Here is a 24,995-nt window from a genome sequence, read left to right on the forward strand (position 1 = left end):
AACAGCATGGTACTGCCATAAAACCAGGCACACAGATCAACAGAACAGAATAGAGAGCCCCAGAATAAGTACACACATTATAGTCAATTGAATTTCAACAAAGTTTCCAAGGACATACAATGGAAAATGGACAGTCTTTTCAATAAATGATATTGGGAAAACTGGACATCCACATTTATAAGCATGAAATTAGATCTGTATTTCACTCCATATACAAAAATCAACTGGAATAGATTAAAGACTTGAAAGTAAGATCTGAAACTGTAAACTACCAGAAGAAAACATATGGAAAAAGCCCCCATGACACTGATCTGGACAACAATTTTTTGAGAATATGAACCCAAAAGCACAGGTAACCAAAGCAAAAATAGAAAAATAGGATTACATTAAACTAAAAAGCTTGTGTATAGCCAAAGAAACAATCAACAGAATGAAGATACAACCTAATGGGGGAAAATTTTTGCAAGCCATACATCTGACAAGAGGTTAATATCCAAAATATACAAGAAATTTAAACAACTCAATAGTAAAAAACAAAAACAAAAACAAAAACTGATTTTTAAAAATGGGCAAGGACTCTTAATAGACATTTCTCAAAAGAAGGCATACAAATGACCAACAGGTATAAAAACATGCTCAACATTACTAATCATCAAGAAAATATAAATTAAAAACACAAGGATATATCACCTTGCACTTGTAGAATGGCTGTATCAAAAAGATGAAAGATAATTGTGGAAGAGGATGTAGAGAAAAGGGAACACTTGCACACTATTGGTGGGAATGTAAATTAGTACAGCCATATGGTAAACAGTATGAAGGTGCCTCAAAAAAATTAAAAATAGAACTACCATATGATCTAGCAACCCCACTACTGGGTACATATCCAAAGGAAATGAAATCAGTATGTTGAAGATATATCAGCACTCCCATGTTTATTGCAGCACTATTCACAATAGTCAAGATACGGACTCAACCTAAGTATCCATCAATGAATGAATGTATAAATAAAATGTATATATATATAATAGAATACTATTTAACCTTTAAAAAGAAGGAAATGCTCTTATTTGTGACAACATGAATGAAACTGGAAAACATTTTGTTAAGTGAAACAAGCCAGGAAGAATGACAAACCACAAGTAAGTGTATTTTCACTTATATGTCGAATCTAAAAAAAGTGAGCTCAGAAATAGAGTAGAATGGTAGTTACCAGGGATTGAAGAGTAAAGAAGGGGTGTGGAGGAGGACCTGGGGAGACATGCGTCAAAGGATACAAAACTTCAGTTAGACAGGAGGAGTAAGTTCAAGAGGTCTATTGTATAACATGGTGACTATTCTTAGTAACAACATATTGTTTTCCTGAAAATTGCCAAGAGAATAGATTTTTAGTCTTCTTACACAGAAAACTGATAAGCAAGTGAGGTAATGCATATATTATTTAGTTTGATTTAGCCATTCCACAATGTATACATATTTCAAAACCACATGTTGTACAAGACAAATATATAAAATATTTATTTGTCAAGTAAAAATAAATCAAGATATGTCAACCTGAAAAATATATGTGGGCAAAATGTGTACATTTTTTTTTGTAGAAGGTTGACTAATTTAAAACCAAACCAAAGCTTACCAAAATTTCAACAGGCTTCACCACTCTTCTAGTAATGACACCAGGAGCTTTTAAACGAATGGTTTCCAAAACACACCATTTAATTAGAAGGAGTTTCTCCAGGTCATCTTCAGACACTTTAATCTTATCTTTGCCTGTAGAAAAAAAATTGTAGTGAGAAATAAATAGATAGACTATAGAGGCCAGAAAGTGATTTCATGTAAGCTCATCAACAGAGGTTAGATGTTGCCTCTGACAGCACGTAAAGTGTTCCTATTACTATTACCTATTACAAGTTTAGTTAGTTGCCTATTTTTCTTTATCACTTTCCTCTTGACAAGGTAAAATGAATGGCATAAAAAACTAAGCCAATGTTGATTACTGTAATGTGATGGATTAGTATCCAACTTAGGTTCCCACAGTCTTAAAGCTATCAAGTAGCTAAGATAGTCCTTGTCAGAAAGGTTTTACTCATCTTATTCTTGTCTAAATTCTCATTCCACTTATGTAAAAAGCAATAAAAGACTGACATCAAAAGCAAAGAAAAAGATACGAGAAGGCACCTGGCCTTTTTCTTCTGCCTTTACCCTTTTGAATTGCTTTTTCTTTTTCTTTTCCTGAATCATTCATTTCAAAAAACAATTGGAAAAGGGGCAATGGGGCACAAGTATCTGAGCTGGAAGAATGAAGACACCCTCTAAACACAGGTGCATCAAACTTTCCTAATGGGATGTGCATACTTTATTTGATCCTTAGACTGAAAGCACCTGAAAAAGGAGGGGGCGGGGTGGATGAGGGGCATCAACCAGCAAATTTTGTACCATCTAAAGTAATGGCAGAAACTTTCAGTCAAATTAGACAGTTTAGTTAACAATATTTCAAGCAAATGTTTGCATTTTGAAAATTACTTGAAATAACTGAGATTTCCATTTGTTTTTGACAGTATTTACTTAAGAAAAGTCAACCATGTTGTCAGTTTAATTAAGTCAACGCATTTCTCTTTTTCACATTTGCTTTCAGACCATCTTGGGAATGAGTGGGTAAGAGTAGAACTAGGGTCTCCAGCCATGTCTCTCTTTATCTCTGGATGAGGCTTGTTCAAAAGCAAGCCCATTCTGAAGGAAAAGGTTTGTTGGGTGCTGCCTGGGAAATCTTTTCTGTCAGTATAGATGGAATTCCTAAGGAGTCAGAAGCAAACACCTTTGGTTAGTTTGCCCATATGGGTGTCCATATGGGTTCTACTAATGCCCATATGGGTGTCCATGAACTCCATTCAACCTGACAGATTGTTAAGTACCATGTAGGGACCAGGAGCTGAGACAGGCTGTACCAGTATTACAATTAAGGCACAGCTCTTGCTTGCAATACACATAGTCTACTAGGAGGTAACAGACAAGCACACAGTTGACTGGAATATCATGCAGGCAAAGAAACTATTCTCTGAGGTGTAAAATATTCTAAGGTAGTTAAAAGCAGATAGGGTTCACATCCAACTACATGAAAAAGAAAATATTTTGTGAATATCTTTCTCTAAAACTACAAATACGATTAGTTCCTTGCATAGAGTAGACCCCCGTAAATATATATTAAATTAGCAAATGGTCCAACTTCAACATAAGGAGATGAATGGGTGAATATTTTAGGCAAAGAGGAAGAACAAAAGTAAGACTGCAGACAGCATGAGTATATTTAGAAAATGTCAAAGGGCCCAGTTTGCCCAGAAGGTGAGACATATGTGATGGAACAGTGAGAGATCCACTAAGGCCATACTATAGATGATCCTAAATGCCATTCTGAAAAATCCAGAGACTAGAGAATTTGGAAACTTCCTGTCTTAGGCTAAGGGAGGGTTAACACCTCAACAGTGAAACAGTGACATACAGCACTATTCTCTATTAAATTAAGACCTTCTGCTTATTTGCTCAGATCTGAGCAATCTAATATTAAAAGGAGATAGGTACCCTTAGGGGATTTTTGTTGTAATCTTTGCAGGCATTGCATAATAAAACTGTTGCTTTTGCTTTTCCATAACAAAGATTGGAAAATAATAAGTATGCCTTCTGCATCTTCACAACTTAAATGCCACAGTTTTTCCAAATTGTGTTCTATGAAATATTTGCAAGATGTCAAATGTATGAAGGAGGAAAAGTTCCATGAGCAACCAAATGTGAAAAATGCTACATGTTATTGGTGATTCACTGGACACACTAGTATATTACAGGCTTTGAGAAATCCTGCAATAAAACAGTTATTTACACTGATATTCCCAAACTTTTTATAACATGGAATCTGTCTTCTACCAGTATCCATACAAGCAAATCATTAGCTACATAAAAGATAACTAGTTATATAAATTGGGATACAGATTATTTCCAAGGTAATCCTCCAAAAAAGCAAATTCTGTTTTTAATGTGTCTGAGGATTACTAGCACGTGGCATAAACTTTCTTGCATATGGCATAATCTTTGAGTAGTTATTAAGAACTAAAAACGTGATTACCAACTGAAAACTGTCTTGATATACCATGGAAAGATAGGGGCACCATAAATGTTAGTTACTTTACCTTTCTCCCAAACTATCCCAACATTTTCTAAACTAATTCAGAAAAATAATTTAGAAAAGCCATGGTCGGAATTCTTTATTTGAAAAGTGGCTGAGATTTCACATATGTAACAGATATCATTGCTAAATCAAATAGAAACTTGCTTATTTGGCATTCACTGAAGAATAAAGTGCTAAGGAAATACAAGAAATTTACATTTTGGAGATCTTTACCATCAAAAAGACTATAAGATGAAAAATTAAAGAAAGAATAAGTGCTTTGTCTAGACAAGGTTAAAATGAGAAATTCTGAGGTTCTAATTTTTGAATTAATTTATGAATGACACACAAACTTAGAGTGGTGCCCGATATGTACTAAGTGTTCAGTACAAGGTGATGTTGATTTACTTGTTATTTATTATTACCATTAGTATTAATGTGAACTTAATAATGACTCTTTAGAAACCACACCTTCCTATCTAGTTTTACTCCATAGCTAATAAAGTTATTCTTTTTCCTGAAACCTTTATTGGGAGAAAATTTAGAGATTGGCATATGGGGTTGCATATGCAACACGAATTGGGTGCCAGGTCTGAGGAATTCCTTCCATCACTTGTTCAATAGATATCTGCAGAGACTGAGACTCTATAGGTAGTTTGCAAGTGCTAAGTATGAAGATGTAGGCCATGTCTCTGGCTCTGAATAGTCTGATAGAGAAGACAGAGAACTAAAAGTGGTTAATGCGATAAGTGCTATCACATTAAAGTGTGCAACTCGCTATGGGAGCACAGCGGTGACAGTGACCGGACAGGGGAGAGAGGTGTCAGAGGGGCTTTTCAGAAGAAAAAAAATCTGAAGAAAAAAATCAGATACACAAAAATAAAGAGCATGTTCAGATAACAGGAATTCAGTATGAAATAGAATCCGGTGTAGCAAAGGACTAGGTCAATCAACTGTAGATGCAGGTCAAAACAGGCTGTCGCACTGGTTCTTAGTGAGTTAGTAATGGATCTGCCCTCTCTTCCAAGGGTGTTCCACTGAGGTTCCAGTCTGCTCATACCAGATGAATCCAGAGATGACAGGAGGTACCTTTCCCGCTATCCAACTTTTGAATATCCAACTTTTGACACCTGCCCCAAGACTGCCAGGTGTCAGTTCTGGGCCCTCTTCTCTTCTCTACATTATCCTCCTGGGGAACTCAAACAACCCTTTTAAATAAAAAACCATCAGTGGACTAGTGACACCCACAATAATATTTTTTGCCTTGATCCCTTTTGCGAGCTCCAGATTATTGTTATCCAATTGGTTTCTCATTGGCTTTGATTGCATGTCTAAAAGGCATCTCAAAACACACACTGGCCTACACAGAACTCTTCACTTGTCCCACTGAAATAAAGCCTTTTCTCCTTTTGTCTTGCCATTGCAGAAAATGGCAACAATGTTTGCTAGCTGCTCAAGTTCAAACCTAGAAATCATCCATGATAATTCTGTTTGATACTGTGAAATAATAAACATATATTTGGTCTGTGGTTCCTAGCACAGAGCTCCGAAAACCTTTGCAATTTCTTGAATGATAGGGGAGAGAGGAGCATCTTTTGGTATTCATACATAGTAAGCCCCCCCTTTTTTTTCGACATGGAGTCTTGCACTGTTACCCAGGTTGGAGTGCAATGGAGTGATCTTGGCTCACTGCAACCTCTGACTCCCGGGTTCAAGCGATTCAGCCTCCTGAGTAGCTGGGATTACCGACAAGCACCACCACGCCTGGCTAATTTTTTGTATTTTTAGTAGAAATGGGGTGTCGCCATGTTGACCAGGTTGGTCTTGAAATCCTGACCTCAAGTGATCTGCCTGCCTCAGCCTTCAAAAGTGCTGGGATTACAGATGTGAGCCACCCTGCCCAGCCAATAAGCCCCTTCCAATCACACCTGACTATGCTAATGAAGTGACTCTTGGAAGTTGGGGGGCTAGTTGTCAAAGGAACCAACCATGAGATGAGAGGGCTGGAACTGTCAGCCCCATCCCCCAGGCTCTGGGAAGGGGATATGGGCTGGGGATTGAGCTAGTCATCAATGGAGAATAAATGAATCAATCACGCCTTTGTAATGTAGCTTCCATAAAAACCCTAAATAAAGGGGTTCAAAGAGCTTCTGGGTTGGTGAACACATATGCCAGAGGGTAACACACTCAACTTCAGAGAAAGAAGCTCCTATGTTTGGGACGCTTCCAAACCTTGCCCTATGTGCTTCTTCATCTGGCTATTCATGTGTACACTTTCTAATATCCTTTGCAAGAAACTGGCAATAGGAAGCAAAGTGTTTCCCTGAGTTTTGTGAGCCCTTACAGACAATTATCAAACCCAAAGAGGTGGTTGTGGAAAACCCCCGATTTGTAGACAAGTTGGACAGAAGCGTGGATGACCTGGGGCTGCACTAATTTCAATTGGCATCTGAAGTTGGGGAGAGTCTTGTGGGACTGAGCCCCTAACCTATGGGTCTGTGGTAACGTCATGCGGTTAGTGTCAGAATTGAATTAAGTTCTAGGACACCCACTTGATATCTGAAGAGAACTGGAGAATTGTTTGGTGTGGAAAACCCACACATTTGGTGTCAGAAGTGTTGTGTGTAGAGAAACAGTTTTCCTTTGTCCTTCCTTTCCCTTTTACTTCCTTAACCAATCAGCAAAATTTGTTCTAATTTGCAAACTAAATCCTACTTCCATCCACATGATTCCATCTCCATTGCTACCACTCTTGTCCAAGCCGTGAATATTTCTTACCTGGTCCAGGGTGACAGCCTTCATCATGCTTCCTGTTCCCCCCGGCTCCTCTACAACCCCTTTGTAAATAAGACCAAGTCTGTACTGTCTCAGGACCCACGAATGGCTTCAATACCATTTAGAATTAAATCCAACATTCTCACTTTGGCAGATAAAGCCATATCTATCCCTCTAGTCCCATCTCACACTGAATCCTGGAGGCTATGCGACCTTTGTAAATTATCCAACCTCTCTATGCCTCAATTTGCTTACATATAAAATGGAAATATTGAAAGTATGTGCCCAATAAGGTTGCTGTCAGGATTAAAAACGTTAATATGTGTAAAGCACTTACAACTATAATTGGCATGTGGCAAAATCTCAGGTTACCTGTTGTTGTTGTTGTTGTTGTTATTATTATTATTATTATTTAGAGACAGGGTTTCACCATTTTGGCCAGGCTAGTCTCCAACTCCTGACCGCAGGTGATCCGCCCACCTTGGCCTCCCAAAGTGTTGGGATTACTGGCGTGAACCACCATGCCCGGCCTCAGGTTACTTACTATTATTATTTCCTCTGCCTTTTCCAACTGTTTGAAAGGCTGGATCCCTTTCACCTTTTAGCTCTCAGCTAAAATTTCTCCTCTGCAGAAAACTCTTTCCTGACCACCCCAACTAACATCTCCCTTATCACTATTATGTCATTTTTTTCCCTTATAGGTCCAATTAATATATAAAATAACCTGGGATCCCCCAAATAGGATGTGATTACATGTGTTTCAGAAACATGTTTGATCTATTCTTTGATGTACATCCAGTATCTAACACAGTGTCCAGCATACAGTAGGTACTCTATATATTTTTATTGAATAAATGAATGGATGGATGGATGGATAAATGAATGCATGTCTAAAACGGTGGAAGGTGAGGTTAATTAGGAAGCTTTCAATTTGTGTAACAGCAATAGGAGGTATGTAGAGAAGTCAAATTTGAAAGACATTCCTGAGGGAGAAAGTAAAAATCTTTAAGTAAAAAAGATTTAGTAAAAACCTGATATATACTAGAGCAGTGGTTCTCAAATCTTAAGCATGCGTCAGCATCACGTGGTAGGCTTGTGAAAACACAGATTGCAGGGACCCGAAAGTTTCTGACCTAATAGGTTGGATGTGGGGCCCAAGAATTTGCATTTCTGGAAAATTCCCAGGTGATACTTATGCTCCTGGTCCAGGTACCACACTTTAAGAACCACAGTGCTGGACTGGGCGCGGTAGCTCATGCCTGTAATCCCAGCACTTTGGGAGGCCAAGGCAGGTGGGTCACCTGAAGTCAGGAGTTCAAAACCAGTCTGACCAACACGGAGAAACCCCATCTTTACTAAAAATACAAAATTAGCTGGACATGGTAGCACATGTGGTGGCACATGCCTGTAATCCCAGCTACTCAGGAGACTGAGGCAGGAGAATCACTTGAACCCAGGAGGTAGAGGTTGTAGTGAGTCGAGATTGCACCACTGCACTCCAGCCTGGGCAACAAGAGCAAAACTCTGTCTCAAAAAAATAAATAAATAAAAGAACCACAGTGCTGAATTTAAAGAGGTAGAAGACATCCTTGGATTTTATTATCAGATAGATATATGAATTTTATTATTAGATTTAATTATTAGATATTATGATTAGATATCATCCTTGGATTTTATTATTAGATAATGTTAAATATTCTTAATAATAATATTATAGATATTATTATTATTAGGCTTAAAGCAGTTATTATTGCCAATTTTTAAGTTATCTTTTCTATTTTATAAAATGTAGGTAAATATACTTAGTGGGTAAAAATTATGATTTAAATCAGAAATCCTGACTGAATATGACACTGAAAGCCACTAGCTCTTATTAGCATAAAAATATAAAATGGGGGAAAAAAGCCTTATTTCTTCTTCTGAACAATAAAACTAAATAATGTAAGGATCAATTATGATTGAATTTTTATTTGTCCAGGATTTCAGAAATGATTCAAAATTATATCATTTTTACAGCTACAAAAGTCCGGAGCTTACATGCAGCCGCATATATTGAACCCTATTCTCCTTCTCCCTGTATGCAGCCATAGCGAAGGGTATGGGTTGGCAAATTTTGGTCAACAGACCAAATCCAGCTCACTGCTTGATTTTGTAAATAAAGTTTTATTGGAAATGTGAAAGAAAAATAAAACCTCAGGACCACAAATTCACTATGCCAAAGGGAAACATTAAGCTGGAACTGCCTTTCCTTTTGTTCCTGAGCAAATAGCTACAGATAAGGCCAGATAGAAGGCCAGAGGTCCCCACAGGTAACTACTCTATGTTTATTTATATCAAGTGACCATTTACTGTGGGCTAGATGAATACACAATTGACTACTCCTGTACCCCCTCTTTCACATATAAAATGTGGATTCAGTGAACACTCATCAAAGACCCAAAAGAATGCAATCGCTTGCCCCTTTTATCTACCCTCCTTCCTTTTTTTTCCCCCTTCCTTTTTCCCCCACTGCCTGTTCTTTCTCCTTTAAATACGGAAGTCCCCAAACTCTCTTTGGAAAAAGCAGGATTCACAAATGTCCCTGTGGTTTTGCATTCCTTTTTCTTGGGCACATCCTTAACCTTGGCAAAATAAACCTCTAAATTTATTGAGACCCATCTCAGATACTTTTTGGTTTACCCATTTGTTTACATGTCTATGGCTGTTTTTGCACTACAATAGCAGAGTGGTGACAGAGACCTAATGTTCCATAAAGACTCTCTGTCTTATATAGAAAAAGTTTGTCCCTGCCTAAGGGGCATCAAGGGGACAAAGCTACCGGTTTGCTCCTCATTGTATTTCCTATTGCTTAGAAGTGCAGATTTTATTCCAGTACTTGAATTTTACAATACTATAAATTCTATGTAGTCTTCACTGTACATATCATTTATATAACCAAGTCAAGTATACAATGCCTAGCATAGTATCTGGATAACTCTGTAAAATATGCTTATTTTACAATATGCTTTCCCTAAGAGGTAGTCTATATTTTACAAGGAAAATTTCTTTCCCTGAGAAGTAGTCTATATTTTACAAGGAAAATGTCTTCATTTAGAATACATTATAATCATCTTCTAATTATATTCACATACCCAGAGGGCACATGACAGCAAATAATGTGAAGGAAATCAATTCCCTGATACTCAACTTCCATATTCACTCTTTACTAAAACTGATCTGTTGAAGAAAAGACTGGTTCAGTTCTCTTTTCCCACCTCCCCAATACAATCACCTTTTCCTGACTTTACTATGGAATATCTTGTCTCTCAGCCATCCTGATTTTTACTCTAGTGCTTTTTCCCTGAAGTATAAGCATCTCTTGGGTGCCAAACAAAAGGGCAATTAGATAACGCATGGAACCTAAGGGAAAAGCCCTTGAGAGCAAAGTAAAACAGGCACAGGAAAGAAATACCAAAAGCAGATATGCCTTCTTTCATCTATTTGTCCACTAGTCCTTGCTTACAAACCATGTTTTTCCACCTGATGATCTTAGAATCAGAATTCAAAAGTGAGATGAGTATCACAGCAACACATATTAACATGTTTATTTGATTTGAAAGAATGAAGTCAGACCTTTTCTGTTAGAAGATAAATAGGATTGGATGATTAGTTTGGTAATAAGAACTGGCTTTGAGAATTAGGTTATATGGCACTCGTTTTTCACAACTGAGTGAACTATAATAAATCTGCAACTTTTGATTATGTATTTTAAATAGACTAAGAACATGTAGAAAATATACCAGGAATGATATCCTTCGCAATTACTTAAACATAAGATAGCAACTATTAGACATCAATTTAAAAATCTGTGAGGGGATATAAAATTCTTCTAGAATATAGGTAACCAATCTTTTGGCTTCCCTGAGCCACATTGGAAGAGGAAGAATTGCATTGGGTCACACATAAAATACATTAACACTAACAATAGTTGACGAGCTTTAAAAAAAACAACAACAACAAAAAAACAAACATAAAAACAGGTCCATGCATAAGTCTCATAATGTTTTAAGAAAGTTTACGAGTTTGTGTTGGGCCGCATTCAAAGCCATCCTGGGTCACATGTGGCCTGTGGACCTCGGGTTGGACAAGCTTGTTCTAGAATATCCTGGAGAAAAAGAAAGCAAGAAAACCACTGCCTAGCAGTATATATGAGAAGACAAAGCCCTGTGTTAGAACCCCTGAATGTCCATGATGAGACAAAGGCAAAGTGAGCGGCTTTGCACAGGAAGTGAAAGGCAACTGGGGCTGCCAGTGTGCAAGGTAAGGAAGACAAAGCTGGGGATGTCCAAGAAGAGAGAGGGCCCAGCTTCAATGATAGGTCACTGATAACCTAGCAGAATGTCAAGGAAAATTCTTTGGCAGATAGGACTTTAAATTTTAAGTTGTTTCTGACTGCAGTGTAATTTTTACTTTCCTTGTCCCATATTTTTAATATTTTAATAAAATCAGCTAACATTAACTTAACACGTTGGGAAATAAAGAGCTGGAGGATGTCCAGTGAGGCAATGCAATGCAGAAAAGTGGCAGACATGCAGAAGGGAAAGAGTTTAGAAATTGCAAAATCAGCAAATGCAGGAACTAGGAATCAAGAGAAGGCTAGAAAAAACACAAGCCTCTACCTCTTGCCTCCTCTCCTATTTCTCCCTCCAAAGATAATTAGAAACATGAGATGGGGCCCAAACAATTTACCTTTATTTTAAAAACCAAGGTGGTTCCAGCAAGCCAGGGCCCTTCACAAATGGACATTATAAATAAATTAGCAGTAGCTTACAATTTAAATTCTAAATTTTACTTTTCAAAAAATTTGTTTTCTCTCAAAATCTATTTAGAGCATCTACACTGGACAAATCAAACAATTCCTCTACTTTTTTCTATTTTATTTTACTGCAGCTATAGGATGCAGAAAAGAAATATCTGTCTACTTGACCAAGAGTAGGTGGCAGCTAACAGTCAGTTTGTGTTTGAAACTGGATCTGTGAGACTCCAAGAGACTCCACAGTGACCTACATATTGCATAGTTCTGGTATTGGAAAAGTTGGGACTCTAGTAATGGTGAAGTTTCTGACCTCCTTCAGAAAAAACATTTTTGGATAAAGTACTCTTATTAAATTAAAAAGGGTAAAAACATTTTATATTACATAATACAGAAATAGAAGCTTGTTTTGAATTGAGAATATTTAAAATTATGACCTATAAATGTATTACAGATGTAGCCTACACTTGGAAAATAAATATTTTGATAAAATATTTTTGTTTCTCAAATCTCAGTGTCATGTGAGAAAAACAAAGTAGCATTCTTGGACCATACAAAGAAAAAGAAAAGGAAATACACTATGTTTTCGAATGATTCTTTAGTGTAAAAGATCTTTTTACTATGACTCTTAGAAACAGCTCTGTACCCATACTGTGCATATTTCAATGCACATCTGTGATTTGTTCTTCCAGCATCGTGACTCTAAAATTAGAAGGCTTCACTTGGAAGAATGCCAAGGTAATCATGAAAAGGGCTACAGTCAGATGGCTGAAGGGACCAGTACAGACAGCAGACCAGTAAAGAAACTATGAGTGATTTGGATTAAAATTGGCACAAACATGGTTAAAGCAAACCTTAGGATGTTGAAAATCAAGTAAAAGAAATGATGATTCTTGCATTCAGAAATAGCAAAAAGTTTATGAAATATTATATATAGTTTTAGGATTATATACTCATAATGATAGGTGTATTATAACACATTCCTATAAGTTATATTTGTTAATAATTATAACGAATTGAAATTCTATTACTTTAGTCATTGATTCACTCAATATAAGTTTGCTCCATATCTGTTATGTGCTAGCCTAAGCACAGGTGCTATAAAAGATAGGAAGGAAATAGAACTAATTTATTGCCCATCTAATGTCACAAATATTTTGGATCACTTCAGTTATTCCTCATAGATATCTGCCAGCTAACTGAGCCTCAGAGAGGTTAAAATGTTCAAGGAGACAAGCTTGAAAGTATCAGAGCAGCCTTCAAACCTTTGTCTGTCTATAATGAAAGCCTTCACCCTTGCTACTACGCCACATTGCTCCCTCAAAGAGGAGAAGGAAATGAGAAGCACACAGCCACTGCCTTAAAGGATCCTGGAAACAAGAACACACACACAAAAATACCTGGATATAAATATCTGTAAGTTTCATAGAAGAGGATTAAAGTGTCTCTTCTCACTTAAGGCTGAAATTTCAACTAAGCCTGGAAGGATGGGTTGGAGTCAGAAAACAAGCTAACTTAAATTCCAAAATTAATCATAAAAATTTCTTGGGCTTAGAAAAAAAAAGAATATGAGTCAAACACAATCACTAAAGGATGTCCTTCTTTGAGAGATGGCTCCTCTGGCTCCTTAATATTTCAAGCCCCTTCTCCCTACACACACACACACACGCACACACACACACATATGCATACATACAGACATAGTAAGTAAATAAATAAATATTTCTATAGCTCTGAAGTAATATTCATTAAAAATTTAACTAATAACTTTTGGAAAATAATCCATGTTTTGAGAGAAAAGAAGGGGAATGGTAGGCATTTACTAAGTCATTCAGACCTTTGGAAACATAATTTCAAGGAGACTGAATCAGAAGGTGGGATTGCAAAGTGGGGTTGAATACTGAGGAAGCCCCAGTGTTTCTCCAAGAATGAAAATCAGTTGTCTCTTGGTAAAGAGACACATAGAAAGATGACAAAATGCAAATAATAAAATCCTTCAAAGATTTAGAGTGCAACCCCAACACAGTCCACCACCTCTTTCATTACTTTTGAAAGCATGAATTCTCAGTTCTGTTTACTCCTCTGTGTCATGAGTAAGTTTTCCTTCGCAGAGGCTGCCTTTCCATATTCTCAGAACAGCTTGCTTAAAATATGTAAAGTTGAAGTGTGTGCAAAAGATCATAGTGCGCATGAAGGAGAATGAACTTGGAATAAACATGCATGAGATAATAGATGAAAAACAAACAAACCGATCCAATAACCTTCAGCAATAAGTCCTATCAACATTTGGTCAGTAAGTCTACTCTTCAAATTTTACAATAGTAATTTCTTCAAAAAGTAAAAGCCAAATAATAAAAAAATAGTGTTTATACTGTCATTTCAGAAAATTATGTCATAGTTTTGGAAAATATATAGCATTTCTATGACTTTTACGCAAAAGTAATGAAGCAATGACAACAATTCCCGTGAGAAAATAAGGGCAGAAAACTGTTCAGATTTCTGGCTTATTTTCTCAACCACAGACCTCCAGATAAGATCCTACAAAATCAGTTTTTAGAGAACAGAGACAAAGCTAAAGAGAAAGAATAAATAAAAATGTACAGTAGTCAGTATTCCAGAGTGGGAAAAAAGAGACCCTTACATCCTTCTCTTCATTTCAGGGATTTTTAAAACTTCAATAAAAGTAATGTTCAGCAATTCCATTTTTAAAAATTACATATCTACTTTTTAATAAAATATATATTCACTCTTATTGAGGGGATATCTGAAGTAGATAATACCATTCACAATAGGTTTTATTTAGTTAGTTTATTTATTTATTTATTTATTTTTTTGAGACAGAGTCTCACTCTTGTTGCCCAGGCTAGAGTGCAGTGGCACAATCTCGGCTCATTGCAACCTCTGTCTCCTGGGTTCAAGTGATTCGCCTGCCTCAGCCTCACAAGTAGCTGGCATTACAGGCACCTGCTACCACGCCCGGCTAATTTTTGTATTTTTAGCAGAGACAGGGTTTCACTATATTGGCCAGGGTGATCTCGAACTTCTGACCTCAGGAGATCCACCCACCTCGGCCTCACAAAGTGCTGGGATTATAGGCGTGAGCCATTGCGTCCCGCCTACAACAGGCTTTATAACAGTTATTTATAGATAGTGAGAATGGGCTGGTTATAGATTTGTGGGAATTTTTAGTGAGACGAGTATTTGTCTGATGACTTGTCTCCTAAATGGAGAAAACAATAAACGCTTTTGTACATTTATTCTTTTAATTTTGAAAAGAAATAGTGTGAAATTGACCTTTGATTACTGAATAGAAAAATCAGTTTTAGGGCTGGGCGCGGTGGCTCACGCCTGTAATCCCAGCACTTTGGGAGGCCTAGGCGGGCGGATCATGAGGTCAGGAGATCCAGACCATTCTGGCTAACACGGTGAAACCCCATCTCTACTAAAAATACAAAAAAAATTAGCCGGGCGTGATGGTGGCGCCTGTTGTCCCAGCTACTCGGGAGGCTGAGGCAGGAGAATGGCGTGAACCTGGGAGGCGGTGCTTGCAGTGAGCGGAGATCGCGCCACTGCACTCCAGCCTGGGCGACAGAGCGAGACTCCGTCTCAAAAAAAAAATCAATTTTAAACTTTTTATAAAGAACCTGATGCCCTTTTCCCTATCTAATTTCCCTTTATTCCTGAGGGCTAAGAGTGAAAGAAATGCCTAGAATTATTCCAGAACTGAGAAACAGAGCAATAGCCTTAGAAAGAGAAGAAATTATCACATAATTCATGAATATACAGGTTCATAGAACTAAGATGGATAAAGCAAGGAACAAATATTGAGGCACTTAGTTTTGCAGCACAATAAATATACAGACTTTCCCTAACGTGGCTGATGGTGCTTCAGGCTGCACCTTCCCCAAGTAGTAGGACTCACCAGATCACACCCCCAGTAGTGATCAGTGGACACAGAGCAGAACATAACCAAATCACTTTAACTGGGGAGAAATTAGGTTTAAGTGGATTTATAGAGCAGATGTGAAAAGAATGAAGAAGTTTCAAAAGTGTTTCGGAAAAGGGAGGGGTTCCTTTGCTTTTAAGAAGGGAGGGTGGGATGGAGAGGTCACTAAGGAGTGAGGTCTGGGGAATAAAACAGGGGTTTGCTTTGTGTAGGAGAGTTGGGCTTTTAAAATAATTTTGATTTTAGGTTTGAGGGTACATGTGCAGGTTTCTTATATAGGTAAACTCATGTGCAAGGATTTGTTGTATAGATTATTTCATCACCCAGCTTTTAACCCTAGCACCCAGCAGTTATTATTATTATTTTTTAATGCAGCTGACAGTCTTCCAATCCTCCAGTCCTCCCTCCTCCTCTTTTTTCCCCCTCACTGCCTCCTTGCCTTTTTCTCCCTCTTGGAGAGTATACAGATCCTCTTGCACATAGTAAGGGGTGACTCTGGATTTATGTCACCTGAAAATATAGATTAGAAATCTGTTGGGTACCTAAAATCAGTAAATGTGATTTTCCTAACATCCAAAAAAAAAAAAAAAATGATTAATCTTTTTTGAAAAGAGTAGAATGAGTCCCTGGAGATTAGTTATGTCTTGTTGCCTCATTTAGAGAGCTCGCAGAAACCTCTTGAAAATGAAGAAAGGAAAAACAGAAGGAGGTCCACACAGGGAAGCTGTGGAGCTGAGGACACATGTGTAAAATATCAGCTATTCCAGCCTTCTTTAACACACAAGGCTTGTGCTATCATTCCAAGCAACTTGTAAGCTTACCGTGCTGAGAGACCCTTCAAAAATTCAACATAAACATCAATATTCTATATTACCTTCCAAATATTGCTTTAACAGAGAAAAATGATATACTATTTGGGTTTGTTGTTTCTTACAAAACTTTTACCTCTTTTGTAATTGTAGACGTTTATTATTATACATGTTGTGTGAGATAAAATATCTATGGGAAAGATAATAAGTCAAATTATAGAAAATTCAAGGAAGAGAGGATGACAGCAGATGAAACATCTTGATGGTAGCTGTGAAGTTAAATGTCTTTTTGCTCACTGTAGTCCCCACAAATTCTTTATAGATTCTCTCCATTGGGTGTAGGTTTCTAGAATATTAATTCTTTCCAAATGTAGATCATTTGGGAACTTTTGTCTCAACAATGTGAAACAATTTCTTAAAAAACTATTTTCCCACAGTTTTCTTTTAGTTTTGAAAGAAAAGATTATAAAGTTGATTTTTATTGGTAAAAGATACACAAGGGTTATGTAGATCAATTGTTTTTCCTGTGCCAATTGTGTACTCTTTTGTTATAGCAGTTTTATAATCAGCTATAATATCTTACTAAAATCTGGCCTTAATTAGGGTGAATCTGGCCTTACTAATTTACATTTCATGTATATGAAGAGATGGGGTCTCACTCTGTTGCCCAGGCTGGAGTGCGGTGGCGCTATCATAAATCACTGCAGCCTCGAACTCCTGGGTTCAAGCGATCCTCCCACCTCAGCATCAAGTAGCTGGGACTGCAGATGCACGCCACCACATCCGGCTAAATTTTTTTTTAAGTTTCATAGAGACAATCTCACCATGTTGCCCAGGCTGGTCTCAAACTCCTGACCTCAAGCCATCCTCCCATCTCAGCCTCCCAAAGTGCTGGGATTACAGGTGTGAGCCACTGCACCTGATCACATTTCTAATAATTATTGTTTATAATCACAGTTATTTTTCTATATAGTTTTAAATCATTTAGCTAACTACACCCCCCCCCCCACCAAAAATAGAATTCTCATTACAATTATATGTACAGTCATCTGAAAAGTGTTAGTATTTTCAGATTACATCTTTCCATCCAGGAATGTGATGTGCCTTTTTCTTTATGTAGATTGTTTTAAACATATATATTTTTAAAAAATCATATCGTTTCCTCCATATAGGTCCTGCCCCAGTCTGATTTCCTTATGCAAGAGAAATACCAGTTAAATGAATAGGAAGGAGAGATATAACATGAGAAGGAAGGCTTAAATAGCAGCTTAAAGCATCTGTGGTGAATACAGGCTGGGGAAAGAAGATAAAAAGCCTAGAGATTGTCCATGGACTCTGGGAATATGAGCACTGGGGCCTTAGGGATTGTAGCAGTAGCCTGGCAAACCACATGTCTTTCTACTTTCCTCCTCCAGCCACCAGCTTCTTCCAAGCATCTCAGTCATTTCTGGCCTTCAGCTCTAGTTCTCACTTTTATAAGGATGGATATGGCCTTTGGCATGTAAAGGATTTAGGATAAGATTTTATTATCAAAGACACATATTCCTATTGAAAAATTATAAGCAATAACCTTTTGGAGATAGATCCTGCTCAGCTGCTTCAGTCTGACATTTATAACAATAGGCAAAGTCTGAAAAAGGCAGTGATAACAATGGATTGAGAAAGATATGAAGGACTGACTGCAACGTTTCTGAGAACAGGTTATTACATCCAATGGAAGATAAGGAGAATTGACAGGCTGACCCTCCCAACTCTTTCTTCCGTCAATATATGCACATATTAAATGTCCCATATCCCACTCCATCATGTCAAAAGAAGTTCAATGCCACTATACCAAGTCAACCACCTAGGACTCTCTTCTGAAAAATAATATTTGGTGTTATTTTAAGAAGTGCTTCTCTCATATTTTAAAAAAGAGATTATCATCTTCTCTAATTACTAGAAGACAAAAATGGAGCATGCCTCATAATCATGATATTTTTTTCAAGGAAAAAAGGATACAGTCCAATACATGATAAACAAAAGGGAGAGAATATTGCCTAAAGAAGATAACAGTGAGTAGATAATAATATGTAAAATAAATTTTAATCTAGAAATACCCTTATGTATAAAGTTAGTGTACTGAGTCTGAGTCCAAATTTTTGGTTTATGTTCCCTGGAGAGATGTCAGCCTGACTTTAAGAGTTTTTACCTTAGTATTTCCTAAAGAAGAAGAAGAAAAAACAAACACTATCCAAATGCTTGAAAAATTCACCAACAGAAAGCTCTGAAGAAAGAATTGTGTCTAAATGAAAAAATGTAGAGAATAAATAAAGCAGATCAACAGTGCTGCCCCAGAATATGATAGTGAAAGATTTAAAATGAGAGGCACCAGAGTAGAACCTGTCTCCAAGCTTATAAATATGAACAGGGACATCAAATAATCTACAGCTATCAGAGGCATCTCTTTCAGCCACTGAAACTAAGCAATAAAAAAGGAGAGAGTGACTTCACACAAAATCTCTTGAGCTAGGGTATCGCAAGATCCACTTCGGGTATTAAAGGTAGAAAACAGTGGAAGAAATAAAGCTTCCCGAGAAATCTCTCCTGGGCCAGGTATTAGACATGCAAGTCTCACCCTAGTCATTATGGCTAGGTTACTGGACTGGAAAATCACAAGTTATGAGTTCCAAAATGACATCATCCTGATCTTCAAGGCCAAGGGAATAAGAAGATAGCCAAATTATATGTTTGGGGTACAAAGAATAGTTTCAAATGAACTTCTTTGCATTTATAAATACTTTCTTAAGTAATCTATATGTGGTCTTCAAGGTTGACAAATGAGAAGTAGTTTGTAAGAAACTCCTCCATAATCTACTATTTCCTGGGTCCATTCTTGGATTTTAAAAGCTAGCCTAGCAAAGGTAAATGAGGTTATGTGAGAAATTTCCTGCATGATAAGCTATAGCCTCCAAAATCTCTGTGTTAGGTTCATAGTGTCAGGCTACTAGTAGGAATGGAGATAATTTTTAAAAACAAAATAACCTCCTTCTGTTCATAATTCCACTGGAGTGTCCTTGGCTCTGTTCCTTGATCTCTTTCTTCATTATTTTGGGCAATGCATCGCGCAAGAGGCCAAGAATCTGTCACAGACACAACTTTGGCCATCAGCCACTGGGCCCTGGCAGGTTGGAGTTGGGTAGTGAGAGTGAGCTTAAGTTAACTGAAGGGACTCAGATCTACAATATGCCATGATGGAAGCCTCCAAGAAGGTTGTTATTGGTTGGCAAGATGGTACTGAGACACATCCAAATGAAGGGAAGCTGCATACAAGTTATAATATGGGTTTCATGACAATGACAATATATAAGATTTCAAGAATACAAATGCTTAAATGCAATAAAGTAAAACTAATCAACTAATTAAAATAAAGCAGACAATACGGAGTTTATCTAGAATATCACTGTGGAATCTGAGTCTCATTTTTCACTTTAGACACTTTCCTCATCAGTATGTAATGTGTAGCCACCTGAGTGAATGTCACCAGGTAACAGACCCTGGACATCCCACAGTGTTGGTATATCCCTAGTCAGGATTGCTGCTAAATCAAAATACAGTGGTACCAAAAACCACTGTTGATTGACTCTGAGTAAGGTTTCTCTTTCATCAACAATCACACAATTAATGAGTGACAAGATTTAAATTCATGAATCCAACTGCTAACCCTCTAATCCAATGAAAATTCTGTATGTGCCTTTTATGATGCATAAATCATGACTTTTATGTAAGATAGGAATCATTTCTATGCAGGTGCATTTCTATTAATTAATCTGGTCCCTTGTAAATTAACAGAAAATGCTTATTAATTTATCGCTTAGATAAAGGCAAAGTAAAACTGATCAGCAAAAGCAAAATAAAATAAAAAGAGTGCATGTGTATGCTATCCTATGTTAAAAAGCATAGGTGGAAAGGTCAAATGCTACTAGTGAAAAAAATTCAGGCACATTTTTATTTGTTTGCTTTTTTTAAACAAAGAATGAGCCTCTGTTGATGGGCAGATTCTCACGTGGGAGTCCTGAATTAGAAATGAAAATTACTTTATAAAACAGCCTACACAGGAGCTAAACATTAATGCCTTTGATTGCTTTAGGTCAGTTACCCTTAAGTGTGAGTACTTACACTGTCAATTAATCTTTTATGATCTGGTATTACTTTAGTAGTTATTTTGAAAAAAACAAAACACAAAGAAGCAAAAAAAAAAAAAACCACATCTAAATATGTACTCTAAATATTTAAATAAAATTATATTTTAATAAAATAGAAGAGTAAACCATAATGGTAGGCTGATGAAATCCTCCTTAAACAAATTAAAACGTAAGTATTTAAATAAAATTGAATCTGTGACACTATATAGCTTAATGTCAAAGTAAAAAGATAGATAACTTTATTCTTCAGCTCTGTGGATACAACAATATTCACCATATTGAGAATACATAAAACCCTACAGGAGGAAGAAATATCTCAGTGGTGATGGAAGCCATTACATCTTCTCCTGTTTATACATCCTCTCTAAATATGGTAAATAAAGTTATGGCAAAAAACCACAATTACTTTTGTACCAGCCAAGTAATTTGATTTACCATATTTAGAGAGGACATACAAAGAGTAGAGGTGTCATGGAAGTGTATCCCTAGTCCTTCCTAGTTTCCATCACATAAGAACCTGCTAGGTTCATGGCTTTCACACTTCCCTTTTCACCTGACTTTCTGCTTCCTACAGATGTTTCCAATGCAAAAAGTGCACTGCCCATTGATCACAGCAGAAAATCTGGATAGATGTGTCTTTTCTTCTTCATCTTACCCCTTATACCACCATAGAAGAGTATGCTCATTTTCTCCTTTGGTTCCATTCACTTTTCCTGATAGCTGACTTTGTCACTTCTACTTTATTCTCCATATTGGACATTCTGTAAAATATACACTTTCTATATTTTATCAGCAAGATCTGTTAGAGGGAAGCAGCAGAACCTAAATCCAGCTGATTTAGTAAAATAATGATAATTTATTAAAAGTATATTAAGTAGTTTACATAACTTTTAGGAGGGCTGGACAACCAGGCTTGAAGGGTGCATAGCCAGGAATCTTGCTCCAAATCAGGCCGCAGACCTGGTCTGGCAAGTATGACACTGACACTGATGTCAAGCGCACTGTGGCCACTGGCACAGGATACTGAATGACACTGTGCCCCCAGAAACGTCATCCTGCAAAACCTGCAGTTGCTTCCAGGAAAAATTTTTTAGTCTCCATTTTTTTATTTCGGTAACTCTTGATTCGAAGTCTGGGGTTGGTAGATCTGACTGGCAAAGTCTTATTTTCATGGTAATATCCTAGTTTCAAGGGAAGCAAGGAAAACAAAAATCTAGCATTTTTCTGCACCACTATGGTAGGCAAGTTTCTGTTGAAACACAGGGTTCAGATTTTGCGTAGCCAAAAATGGATACGTATCAATATGTGTGTTTGTAAATAATACATATATGAGTATGAAATATATACTTATTATATCATTATAAACATTTTTATAAATATAAATACATTTTATAACTATAACTATATATCTTTGTATAAATATAATATATATTTATATATGCATATGTCTGTGTGTATATATACAAATACACTCTTATCTATTCCCAGGCTAGTGACCCCTTGCTTAAAGACTCCATAAAAGCAGACTAAGTACAATGATATCTCCCCACCTTTCTCATGATACTTCAAACTTGTCTAAAGCATTGACAGTTTTTTAAAACAGTGCAATCATTAACTAGAACACCTGTGTGCTGGTGTCGTATTTTCTGAACGGTAGTAATATTTTCTGAATCAAAACCAAATGCTCATCCTCTTTTTTAATTTAAAAATCCACACATTGATAGTTCAATCAAATTTTGCTTTGAATAATGTGACAAAAGCTTTTTCCTGAATCTCTTCTTCCAACCTAATATTAACCATTTTTTAGAAATATGCTCACATTCTTCTCCGGAATTAAAAAAAAAAAAAAAAAAAAAGGACAAACATCTTCCAACAGAAATGCCATCATGATGGTGATCTCAAAGGGTTTTGTGAGCCCACAGTGAGGTCACATCTGCTGTCTCTGACCCCAGTCAGATCTTCCTCTAGATATTTGCTTGTCTAACTCTTAACACCTTAAAGTCCTTGCTCAAATCTCACTTTGTCAATTAGGGCTTACACTGATTCTATTTAATACTATAATACCACCTTCCCACCTTCCCCCATCCCCGGCATTCATGATTTTCTCTAGCCTTTCCCTCCCTCTCCGTTCCCTCCCTCCTTTCCTCTTCTGTCTTTTTTTCTTTTTCCTTCCTTCCTTCCTTCCTTCCTTCCTTTCTCTTTATCCTTCCTTCCCTCCCTCCCTCCTTCCCTTCCCTTCCCTTCCTTTTCCTTCCTTCCTTTCTTTGTCTGGCTCTGTTGCCCAGCCTGGAGTGCAGTGGTGCAAACTTAGCTCACTGCAATTTTGAATTCCTGGGCTCAGGTCGATCCTCCCACCTCAGCCTCCTGAGTAGCTAGAACCACAGGTGCATGCCACCATGCCCAGCTAAGAATTTTTTTTAAGAGATGGAGTCTCACTATATTACCCAGGATGGCCTTGAATTCCTGACCTCAAGCAATCCCAAAGCTCCGGGATTATAGGCATGGGCCATCATGCCCAGCCTCTGTTATCTTTTAACATAATATTTATCACCTTTTAATATTTTTACTTTTAGAGTTTACTTATGCATTACATTTATTGTTAAATGCCTGTCTCCTCTACCAGAATGTAAACACCAAGAAAAAAGTAATATTTACTTTGTTCATATAGCCCAAATTCCTAAAGCAGTTCCTGGCATATAATGGGAGCTCAACAAATATTTGCTGAATTAATAAATGAATGGGTGTGATTGGGGTAAAATAAACAAGGAGAAAAAGGCAGAGATGAGGTCGCTGAGTTAGACAGGAATCAGATGACAGAGTCTCTGAGGCCATTTGAAGGCTTTAGATTTCATTCTGAGTGATTTGTGAGGCCACTGGATGTGTGCATTGAGTATCAGAATCTGACGCATCGAGAGAAAAGAGCCAGTGGAGAAAGAGAAGTTGAACCTACCAAGAGATTGGCGATTGATTAATGGAACAAAACATTAGAGGTAATTAGGGGGGTTCGGATCTACATGTCCAGGTGGCCTTGGTCAGAAGAAGGTATAGGTACGCAACAAGTAAAGATGATTGTCTGCATAAACCACAGACCATCGCTCTGGTTAAAGTGCCCTGGTTAAGTGGCCCTTAATTTCTCTGGGTAATTTTATTGTCTTGGCAGACACATCATATTGTTTTGGAAAACAACTGGGTTATAAATATGGTAGTCATATTTTCTGAATCAAAAATGAAGCGAATGACTTAGAAAATGTTTTTCTCTAATCTATAAGTTTACTTATGTGTAAAGTTTTATAAACATATTAGAATTAAATCATATTCAGTGTTATAAATGTTAACACATAGCAGAAAGGAAATGCAGAGTGTTTTTAGTGGGTATTCCAAAGTCTTCTTTGGTTAGATTGTGATTCTGCATGCAAAGGTGGGTCAAACCTACCATCATGGCCACGGGTATCAGGCTTAGGGGTATGAATGTTACTCCAGAAACATTTTCTGAGTATACATGTAGCACACATCCAGAGCTATCCTTTAGGAAGATTAATGTGGAAGCAACTTGGAGCAGAATAAAGCTAGAAATTGGATTGAAGCATCATAATTCGGGGATTCTAAGTACAATTTTGAAACAAGGAGATTTGCTGATTTGTATTGTCAACTTTCACGCCAAACAAACTAGACTCAAATCATGCCCCACCATTTCCTAGCTGTATGGTCTTAGGTAAGTTATCTAATTGGGGTTTCACTTTCCTCATGCATAAAATAGGGCAAATAATGATGCTTAGGAGGGATGATTCAAGGATTAAATAAGTCAACAAGGAAAGCACTTAAAATAGGGCCTGCTACTTAATTAGTACTGAGTATTAACTATTACCGTTTCTACTACTCCTATCTTGTAGGGCAATATTAGACATACATAGTCTCAGGCTATATTTCTGCTGCATTTTGGCACCGTCAGAAGTGTGGCCAATTCATATAAAAGTAATTTATTTGTGGCTGTAAACATTTAAGAAAACAATCTTATTTCAAAAAACAATACTAATATTTGGAAGTAGAAAAACTCAAAGTTATAAGTTACTAATTTCATGATATGGGAGGATTATAAAATTTCATATAACTGATGTAGTTGTATCAGCTTTGGTCATAGCTAAGATTTACAAAGCAATTACGATTTGCCAGGTACTGTGCTATCTATCTAATTTACATTTGCTATGTCCTTCTAATAACTTCACGAGATGAGGATTATTATTAACCATCTTCCCAAAGAGGAAAAAGGCTTAAAGAACTTGGTAACTTGAGTAAAGATACCCCATTAATAAGTGTCTCCACCTGGATTTCAATTCAG

General features: G+C 37.0%; 1 protein-coding gene across 2 annotated transcripts in view; it reads right to left on the bottom strand.

Annotated features, from left to right (window-relative positions):
• Positions 1 to 24,995, bottom strand: part of LOC112623818 (24-hydroxycholesterol 7-alpha-hydroxylase) — a 105,046-nt gene that overhangs the window by 46,968 nt on the left and 33,083 nt on the right. For both annotated transcript variants that reach the window (XM_025384492.1, XM_025384491.1), the window contains exon 8: positions 1,634 to 1,767. In XM_025384492.1, the coding sequence (XP_025240277.1) occupies positions 1,634 to 1,767 (134 nt within the window). The remainder of the gene's footprint in view (positions 1 to 1,633; positions 1,768 to 24,995) is intronic.

This window comes from Theropithecus gelada, chromosome 4, assembly GCF_003255815.1.
Source record: "Theropithecus gelada isolate Dixy chromosome 4, Tgel_1.0, whole genome shotgun sequence".
Lineage (NCBI taxonomy): Eukaryota > Metazoa > Chordata > Mammalia > Primates > Cercopithecidae > Theropithecus > Theropithecus gelada.